Genomic DNA, 11,064 nt, shown 5'->3' with positions numbered 1-11,064 from the left:
CTAATCATTTTACGATTATTACTCACGTCTACTTTTTTCGGTGACGGCACCGACCAATTTCAGACCCTGCGGGGGTTATCAGAGCGAGTGTTATTAAACTTGTTTCGCGGTCGCGTCGCGCCTCGCACCGTGCGTAAAACAGTAAGTTCATTGTGCAGTTTAAATGCATCAAAGAAATCGATGATGAATTCGAGCACAACTAATTTTAAAACTTTTTTAATAGAGACACACGACTTCTAATACCTTAAATAAATCAAGAACTTCTATTTATGAAGTTTAAAATGTACATCTACTGAACTTTAAACTAGGGGAAAACTAAAATGAAAAGGTCCTGACTTCCTTTAAGCGTTCTTTTTAAACTTATTTGATAAGTTTCCAAGCACTAAATTAATCTAACTTCGTATTGACTCAGTCGAGTTGGAAATGTGTAAGGTTTCTTAGATAAACTTTGCACAACTTATGTTATTACTAGCTGTTCCCGTGCGATTTCATCAGCATAAAATTATTTTATGGTTTACATGTGTCAAATTGTCAATTGCAAAGGTCAAACTGACATGACTGACAAAACTTTGCAATCTTGTTTCCTTGATGTTGGCAGCAACTTATGGTCTCTTCCCACATTAAGGTTTTTATCCCAAATATTTACATCCTAAGTTTAATGGCGTGAAAATATATAGCCTTACTATCTTACTTCTTACTAATAATCTAAATGTGACAGTTTAGACAGATGGATGGGTAGATGTTTGTTAGAGTTTGTAGCCTAAACGGCTGAACGGATTTCGGTAAAATTTCATACAGATGTAGAGGATAGTCTGGAAGAATACGTAGGCTACTTAGTATTGTTTTTTTTTTATTTCACGCGGACGTAGTCGCGGACGAAGCTAGTATTTCTATATTGACGATTTTTTCATAATATAGAGTGCATGGTATAATTGTTTTTGATACATATTAATGTAACCGTTTACACTTTCTGATATTTTAGCTATAATACTTACGTAATGCGTTTTGAATGTTTACGTGCTTATATCAAGCTTATGTATTGTTGAAGGTTTTTTGACGTGAAAACAGAATAACGTGAAGACTAAGAAATATAACGTATATTTAAGAAATAATGCTATTATGCTCAGCTTATTCGTATATCCGATTTGCCACGTAAAGTATAAAAGAGGTTTTATTCTATTTTGTACGAGATGTTTACAATGGTATTTTATAAGAAAGTATTTTAGGAATTTGTAAGTACAGAGTTGTTTTAGTTTGCAAGTTAAACGTCATAACGTATGTTATGATTGTACGAATTATTTTAAAAGTTATGTGTTTGTCGCCCTTATTTCCGGTATATTAGAAAATGTATGGGCATTGCAGAAAATGTAATGGATATAGTTGTTGTATTGACTTTCATTATAATAGCGGGTGCACACCTTTGACTAAACTATCGCTCAATTTTTGTGCGATTGTCGATTGTTTTACAGCCCATTCAACTGTGTAGTTGCACAACTAAAAATCGAGTAGTGTGCGCACCTCCATATAAGTTCATAGGAATCAAAGCGCGACTAAACAGTTGTACAATATGACATATTGGTTCTCACATACCTGACATCATCACATAACTAACAAGTATAGTGGCAACACCTCTCTTGCTGATGATTGTTTCGCATATTATAATTATTGTCTAGTATAGTCAATACAGTATAGTTTGAAATTAAAGTATTTACTGTAGTAATTACATACGAAAGTGTCTTGTTGAATGCAACCTTAATGTTTTACTAATGAAGCAGCTACGTAACAAGTACCGCATCTGTGTTACCTTATCCGGTCGCTAAATACACGAGGGATATAATTACTAGTTCATGAGAAACGAATTTTCTTGGCGACGGTGAATTTTTACTTTGTAAGATCATGTAAATAATTTTGCTTGATATGCTTTTCATTATGTATATGTGCTATCTTAGTATTATGTACTAGCTGTTCTCGTGCAGCTTCATACGCATGAAATAAAAAAAATTTCATTTCGTTGTTTACATTTGTCAAATACTCAATTCCAAATGTCAAAATGACATGACAAACCATGGCAACCTTGCTTCCTTGATGTTGGCAGCAACTTATGGTCTCTTGCCCACATTAGGGTTTTTATCCAAAATATTTAGCCCCTAAGGTTAATGGCGTGAAAATATATAGCCTAATGCGTGACGTAACTGTAGGGCTTTATATCAAAAAAAGAATTATGCAAAAAAATGCTGTAATTGCTGACATCTTTGGCAACAAAGAAGTGTGTGTTTACGCTTTATTATAATAGTATAGATAGATTATTAATTAAAATGAAAAAATGATTAATAACTGATATTTTTTCCCTCGCCTCGTTTCTATTCCTGCATTTATCTATTTAACATGTCTTTTAATGGTTATTAACCAGTCCCTCGGTGTAGAATTCTCTAGTGAGAACTTTGATATTTCAACAGCTCTGAATGTCATAGTTTTTATCCAATTAAATAACATTCTGAATATTCAAGCGTATACTTAGAACTTTATGCAAATATCTTTCGCCAACTATATCCCTTTACAATGACTTCTGATTGAGCATAACTTGTTTTAAACTATGTGAAATGATTGAAATCTGAAATTAAAAGTGTGCTAACTTGAATAATATTCTTAGAATATTTAGTAGGTAAGTTAATGAAGAAAATTCGATACCTAATATAACTAATAAGTAATACTGTAGTTAACAGGGTTGAAGTAATACTATCTAAATATCTTTCTATTGTAACAATTTAATTGATTTTTACAGGTATAAGGTATATCTAAATTGTCTATATCATGATATAAAATGAAGTCGCAAAATCTTATATAAATTTTATTTCATTCTCACTGCAGCATATTTACAAAATTGCACAAGTGTTTCTACGTAAAAGCCTACTCGAACTTAAATATAAATAAATTATTTCGTCCTAACTTCCTACAGTAAATCAAACTGTCACTTATCTATAAAATGCGTTTGAAATATAAGGCGCCAACGTCTAAAATACTAATGATTTAAAAAGTCGCCTAAAGAACCGTTTGCCTTCATTCTCTACAACTTCTTCCTCACCATCCTCGTCTTCATCATCATCATCTTCTTCTTCATTAGCTTCATCATTGTTTTCGTCTTCCTCGTTATCGTCATCATCGTCGTCATCTACTTCATCTTGTCTTTTGAGGTCATCATCATTGTCTTCTTCATTTTCATCTGCTTCATCATCGTCATCATTGTCATCATCATCATCATCATCGTTGTCGTCGTCGTCGTCATCATCGTCGTCGTCGTCGTCGTCGTTGTCGTCATCATCGTCGTCGTCGTCTTCGTTCTGCCGTTGCTTTGACCTAACTAATTTTGCTTCATCTTCATTTTCTTCTTCATCTTCTAAATCACCGTCGGTATTTTCCTCTTCTTCCTCATCATCTCCATCGTTTTCGTCTTCATCCTCATCAGCTTCGTCCTCTTCCTCTTCGTTTTGGCGCTTCAAAGATCTTGTCATACGTTTTGACTCGTCCTCTGCATCTTCTTGAGCATCTTCGTCGTCATCTTCATTCTCTTCATCTTCCTCAACTTCATTTTGTCTCTTCGAAGATCTTCTTGAACGTTTAGACTCTTCTTCTGCATCATCTAGATTATCATCTTTTTCATCATCTTCATCCTCTCCATCTTCCTCGACTTCATTTTGTCTCTTCAAAGATCTTGAACGTTTTGACTCTTCTTCTGCGTTAACTTGGTCATCATCATTTTCTAAAGCATCTTCGTCGTCATCATCTTCATTTTGCCATAGAAGTGACCGTCGGAAACGCATAGACAGTTTTTGTTGTTCGTCTTGTTGCTCCTCTAGTTCCTCTTCATTTTCAATATCTTCTACTTCTTGTTGTTTAGCGGGGTACTGTCCGTATGGATAGAAATAGGGATGTGGTTTTAGTGGTTTAGGTTGATTTCTTAGCGGTTCTTCAATTTCTTCTTCCTCATCAGAGTCCAGGTCTTCTTGAAGTTTATATTCCCTGTAGGCTTTAACAAATTTCATCAGAGGATCATCTTGTGTTGCATCAAAATTTTCAGGAACTTCTTCTTCATCGGCTTCTTCGTTGGATTGTTCTTCGATAGTTTCTTGTCCATGGACAACTTGATTGTGATCGTGTTCATGGTCGTGATCGTGCTCATGGTCGTGATCGTGCTCATGGTCGTGATCTTGCTCATGGTCGTGATCGTGGTCGTGCTCATGGTCATGATCGTGGACATGTTCATGGTCGTGACCATGATCATGACTGTGTTCGTGGTCATGATCGTGGTCGTGGCTATGCCCATGGTCGTGGTGATGGTCATCACCGTGGTTGTGGTTATGGTGATGGTCATGACCGTGGTTGTGATCATGATGATGCTGATGTTGTTGCGCATTGAATTTTAGGAGCTCTTCATTCTCTTCATTTTCTTCACTTTCGTTTGAATCTTCATCTTCTTCGTTTTCTTCCTCTACGCTTTCATCACCCTCTACCTCATCTTCACCACTCTCCTCTACTTCCTCGTCTTCGTCTACATCTTCTACTTCATTTTCTTCTTCCTCCTCCTCCTCATTACTTTCCTCTTCATTTTCATTTTCCTCTTCCGCTTCGTCATCTCCCTCATCACGTTCCACATCTTCTTGAGATTCTTCTGATTCAATTAGATCTTCAGGAAGAGAAACTTCCGGCTCATTTTCAGAATCTAGATCTTCTTCCGGTAAGAGGTCTTCCTCGATTTCTGTTTCAGATTCGTCATCTTCAACTTCTTGCTGTTCTGGTTCCTCTTCTACTTCCTGTTCCGGTTCAGATTCCTCTTCTATTTCCGTTTCTGGTACCTCTTCTACTTCCTCTTCCGGTTCTGTTTCATCTTCTACTTCCTCTTCCGGTTCTGGTTCCTCTTCTACTTCCTCTTCCGGTTCTGATTCTTCTTCTACTTCCTCTTCCGGTTCGACTTCTTCTTCTACTTCCTCTTCCGGTTCGACTTCCTCTTCTGGCTCGATTTCTTGTTCAGGTTCTGGTTCCGGCTCTGGTTCAATTTCCGTCCGACAGTTAGCCGGAAGCTCCGAGCGATCACATACCTACAAATTTAGATCAAATTAGTACAATTCGTATCAAACTCAACAACTGGTTAAAATTCAATTCGTTTGTGATACATAATTCAACGGACAGCCGTTGTTATTTACAAAGGTTCATGCTCGCGAGAAACATAATCCATCCAGGCTAATATCAACCCGCTTTACGTCTTTACATTTTGAAAGTAAAGCAAACTAGGTAATTGTGTCACTATACCATACAAGTTAAAGTATAATATAATCTCACCTGGTCCTCTTCGTTGAACCAGGTCTCTTCAGGACACTGCATGAGATAGGAGCGGCCGGCATAGCACTGGTAGTAGTCATAGCAGTTGTCGACGCTGGCGATGCGTAGGAAGTTATCTTGGCCGAGGCAAAGAGTCTCCGGATTTTGTCTCAATTTGATTGAGAGAGCGGAGGCGCCCCCCAGCGCCGCCGCGCAACACAGCAACAGTAACGCTGCTGGAAATTACAAACATAAATGAATACTTATGTAATCAATTCATATGATAGTTAAGAAAATGTACATATTTACTGTAACATTCTAAACATTTTACGAGTACATTCACTTAGTAGTCATTATCATCCCAATTTGCCAGAGAAATATTTTTTATTAACACGTCAACTGCGTAACAGGTGACGCGTCGCATCAGCATGACGCGTTACTTAGATGAAGAATTATGATTTTACTTGTCGCAATAAACGTGTTAATGAATGATCATGATTATATGGGTTCTTTTTATTCACTCTGAACAACTTATGTTCTCAAGACTAGTAGGTGCTGATATCCTTTGAATGCGTCATTGTTATCCGTAACATGTAATTTGCCTCTCTTTATTTTTCTTGAATAAATATCTAATCATTTACATATTTTTAAATTTAGATAATTTTTAAATACGCTTATTAATAAAAATATTCTGTAGTAATTTCCACTGTAATGGCAGTAAATCAGTTTTTTTATTATTTTGTTACGTAATAAACATACATTTAAATAAGTAATGCGACACCTGACAGAAGATAAACATTATCGTGACAAGTACGTTTCTTAGAGGTATCAAACGGCACTTGAGATAATGATCATATCATTCAAATTTTCCTTACAAACAATTTATATAATTTACATTCAGCAGTTTATTTTTTTAAATATAAATCATTCCATTAGTGTTTGATCATTGCTCTCGATTAGCTAGCTTTTTGATTACGCGGAAAATATACCTTATCCATTTTCCTAAATTCGTATTTTTTCCTATGTAATGGTAGCACAATAGCCAGTAACAAGTTAACAAATAAACGTCACAGTTATTACATTTATTTTCCTGATTCTGTACCATAAATATATGTATAATATGCATGCACTTATGATATAAGTGTTAACATACTTAAATATGCTTTCTAAAATTTAACCCTTATTCTTGAAAATATTTTGTTTCTCAGTGATTTCTTACTGCAGAGTTTCGATAAATGGCAATATTTCAGATAAGAACGTATCTTCTAAACAGATAGTGAAATTAAACAAATGACACCCATTAGCTCTCACGAAAGTTTCTTCAAATCTAATCAAAAATTTATTTTTTAACTACATAATGACCCAAATGACAAAAAAGGCTAAATTCATCCTTTTCTAGAACCCTTAATATTCTTAAATAACACTAATATTTGAAACTAAGTCATTAAAGATATTGCACTTATCAAGGAATTATTTCTAGAAGTGTCTATTACTCACTGTTCATGTTGACCGCTACAACCGACGTATTGCTTTCGCGATCTGATACAAAAATGCGATCACAGATCGGTGCTGCTCAATTTTATCGAGGTCACAGTATCTCGGGAGCCGGCGATAACGTGTGATGATTGCCTGATACATCAAAGGTGATACTGTCCATCAAACTCTTATCAATCCTTTTGCTTTAACAAGTTATCGAAGTTACAATGCCACTGTTGCGACTTATTGCTAAGGAATGCATTGCGACACATTCACTACTTAATAATCTATTACTTTCCAGAATCCTTCTTTTGTTTCAGACGGCTTATCGCAGATGGACTAAGAAGGTACAAGATGGAAAGGGCCAGCGGGAAAGAGATAGTCTGTAAACTCGTAAAACGGCGGTCTGATGATACAATGGAAGTGACAAGGAAAGACTGGCAGACTCCAAGCAAAAACAGGAAAGACTCAAAGGCCTTTGCCCAAGCAGGGGTCCATATTGAAAAATATAGTAGACTAACAGTACTAATAACCATAATAAGGTGTGAAACTAACAATACTAATAAAATGAAATCATAAAACGCTATGTAAATATGGAAAACAAGAGGCTTATTATTATTATATGCCTTATGCTCCTTCCCTAGGGAGACACGTTAGACATACTTTTCTTATTTAACGCAAACAGAGCTGTTTGTCATGTCTCATCTATGAGAGAATTTCTTCGGTTAAAAGTTTTACAAAAGGGAAGCAACGTATCATTGGTAAATCTAATCGGCGATGGAAAATCCGTTACGTAATATTCAAGTGCTTTGGAGATATCAAACCATCTGGAAAACTGATGTTTTAATGGTCTACAAATTAATAACAAAACAAAATGAACATTATCATTTTAAACCAGAGTGATTTTAATACTAATGTTTGACTATACTATTGTTATAAAGGGAAAAGATTTGTGTTTTTGGTTTTTTGTGTGCATTGAAATAACTTAAAAACTAATAGACCGATTTTAATAATGCTTGCACCATTAAAAAGCTATGTTATTACTGAGTAACATAGGTTATATTTATACTATTTTTTTTTAATTCGTGCGGGCGAAATTGCGAGCAACAGCTAGTATTTACTGAAAAGACAGGATTTATAGTTTACAAAAGCTTTATTGTTAATTAAAATATTGATATCTTTGATGATTGACTTTGATCGATGATTCTTGTAAGAATTAAAGAGATTATTTTGTTCGGCTAATTTTGAGTTGATGACTGTGAAATTTATTTAGTTACTATACGTAGTTAATTTATCTTTGTAATATTCTTGTAGTAAAGCTGTACACTCTTACAATTTCAAAAATCTTTATTAGGAAAACTCCCATTAGACAACATTTTCCTGTAAAGGTCAAAACTACGGTGAATTCTATTATTTAAGGATAGGTGAATTTTAGGTTAAGTCCATTCTTTAACCGTAACACTTTTTATGTCGAGACTTAGATCCTTTTTCTTCTGTTCTGGTTATAGTAAAACCAATAATTGCTTGAGTACGTTCTTGTGATTAAATCTTGTTTAAATGTTTAACTTTTCCACAAATAGTGTGTTGCTAACGCATGGTCAATATCTGATAGTAAAAACCACTCGAAATCTGTCTTATGACCACTGATATTCTTATCTTTATCCGGCGCTTATGTTCAACAATGCGAAAGTAAAAGTGTTCCCACTACTGAAACACAAAGTTAAACATATTCACATCTCTCTCTTCTCTTTGATACAAAGAGAGATAGCTATACGTATTTTACTCGAGTGTTTTGTCAATAGACCAGTTTCCAGTGAAACTATCAAACAGCATTTACAAAAAGATTATTGAAGTGAGACAAGTTTATCTAACTATCACGAATTTTTGCGTGATAGTTACGAGAACGTATTAGAGACGTGAATGACAGAGTATGAGATTTTTTGGTTTAGTTTACGCCCGGTAGGGGAGCCAATAAAATTGAATACAAGTCAATTATGTTATGAAAACATTTTCACGTTTATTCGTTAGAAGTTCCATCTGAAAATGCATAAAACTTACATTACGATGAATAGAAAATGACATAAAATGAAATAAAAACACGAAAGCAGTACGGCAATGATCTTACGACATTATTTTAGTTTGATTTGCTTATCGGGGACTTTTGCCGGTCTATAACTTGAATTCGACGTCAAAAAACTTTCCTCAGTGTAATGTTGTATCTTGAAACTTGATATCTCGTAGTCACACTTACAAGTTAGTAGTTGTTTAAAATATCCATAAATTATAAGGAAAGGTCCAGCGTAGGATTCTAGTTTCGAAGTTTTTATCTTGAATTACATTCGTAATAAAATATATATCTGAAGAAATTCTTTATTACGTATATCCGTTTTACCATAGTTTTAATATTTTATATTTCAAGTTTTAATATTTTATATTAAAAGCTAGTTTAGAGGTAACGTTTAACTAATTGTTTTCGTTATAATCAAATTAAAAGTTATACAATGTTAATATCGGAAATGATAATAAATCGATATCTCTGATATGACAAACAGATATAAGAATAATGGCTACCATAACACGAGCATAAGATTTATGTAGCAATATAAAAGTGCATGTATCACAGACGCCCGCTAGTCATATTTACGACCATGTTCTTAACGATGTCTTTTAATTTTTATATTCAAATATGTGTTCTAGTAGGGTTGGCACCAATGGTATATATTTTTTTAGTATAATTCGCAAAAATAGCGAAGCGAGCGCTGAGCAAAGACATTCACATTGCCAGATATGTTGCTATTGGAAGGTAACGGAGGGCACGCATAGTGAAAAAAGGATTTCCTCTAACTATGCGTCTTTCCTCCGCCAAATCCACTTCTTCCCATGTTTAAGGGAAAGCCTATTCTATCAATAAAGCCTTCAGCACTTACACTTATCAGACGGAACTCGGAATTTCTTAGACTTCACACCTTTCTTCTGTGTGGTCGTGATAATGCACTGGGCGTGTCGCCAGATCCATGTAAAATATTGCTGGTTGTACCACTGTTAAGTTATAACGAAATTAAAAACAAACTTCAATTAATATTAATGTTCTAAGATCCCTTGGCTTTATCAAAGTCAAAATAAGTTTTAGCAACATTTTTAACGAATATTTTGACCAAAGTTCAATTATGGTCCTGTCTACAATGTTCTTATATCTACAAGTTACAATTTAAGTAATTTGTTATGTTTATTAAATACATTAAAACATTTTACAAATTGTATTTCTTATCTAAGGCTACACAAATATGTAGAAGTATATGTATGTAACAAGTAAGTGCACTTTGAAATTTCCATAAAATATCAACGATATTATGGTAAAGCATTATTCTCTGTGTTTTTTAGCTTAGATGCCTTCTATTTGCTAAAAATACATATGTTAACGTTAATTGTCGTATACTAATGTTTTTTTAACGTTATATTATATTGACAAAAGAATGGTATAGAATATTTGATTGTCCCTTTTATTCTTTTTGTAATGAAAGAGAAAACGTTTTTAAACTCGTATTTCGGTTTACATTTGTTTTTTCATACACTAGTAATTGTTAAAATATATCTTGTCGTGGCAAAAAATTAAGAAAAGACGAATTTATTTTTCATTTTTCTTTGCTGCAATTGTAATGTTGCAAACTTTTTGCAAAAAAACTTTGTTCAATTGTACTCTTTTTAAAATATCTTCAAGTTATGTTTTAAATTCGTACCTTGTTAATATTTTCAACGACTTTCTCGTATTTTCTATAAAGTTAATAGCTTATTTGCATTTCAATTTCTTAGCGACTCTATATTTCTTAGAGTTGCTTTTTGTATCATGAAACAGGTTTCTATTATTGTCTTTAGATATTTGCAGAACTTTGTGGGTAAAAAAGAAATTTTCTTATATCGCTGAACGTTCTGTTATAATTTTAGTATGTATATCTTACTAATATTATAAATGCAAAAGATTAGATGGATAGATGTTTGGTAGAGTTTGAATCTTTAAATGCGAATAGCTTAAAAAACTTGAAAAAAAGCTGAAATAATGCTAAGTAAAGCAACAGTTAAGTTACAATTTACTGCCCAAGTGAGTGTAATAGAGCGTCCACTTTGTCGATGTCACCGCAACAATGCTTTTATTCATTTGACTCTACAAAAAGTTTCTAAGAGGAGTTTAAGAAGTAATAAGGAAATATCTGCACTATGTATATAAATTTCCGCCTTCTCGTGATAATTTATATTAAGGTTATCAGAGAAAAAATCACT

General features: G+C 33.9%; 1 protein-coding gene across 1 annotated transcript; it reads right to left on the bottom strand.

The window, feature by feature from the left end:
* Window positions 1–2,832: 2,832 nt before the first annotated feature.
* On the bottom strand, window positions 2,833–6,910 carry LOC106109863 (glutamic acid-rich protein-like). Its single transcript, XM_013291501.1, has 3 exons — window positions 6,811–6,910; window positions 5,335–5,549; window positions 2,833–5,093 (listed from the first exon to the last, which is right to left on the bottom strand). The coding sequence occupies exons 1-3, from the start codon at window positions 6,815–6,817 to the stop codon at window positions 3,012–3,014; spliced, it is 2,304 nt and encodes a 767-aa protein (XP_013146955.1). The 5' UTR covers window positions 6,818–6,910; the 3' UTR covers window positions 2,833–3,011.
* Between the last annotated feature and the right edge of the window lie 4,154 nt (window positions 6,911–11,064).

Source organism: Papilio polytes, unplaced genomic scaffold, assembly GCF_000836215.1.
Source record: "Papilio polytes unplaced genomic scaffold, Ppol_1.0 DF821067.1, whole genome shotgun sequence".
Lineage (NCBI taxonomy): Eukaryota > Metazoa > Arthropoda > Insecta > Lepidoptera > Papilionidae > Papilio > Papilio polytes.
This window is presented reverse-complemented; position numbering and strand designations above follow the sequence as displayed.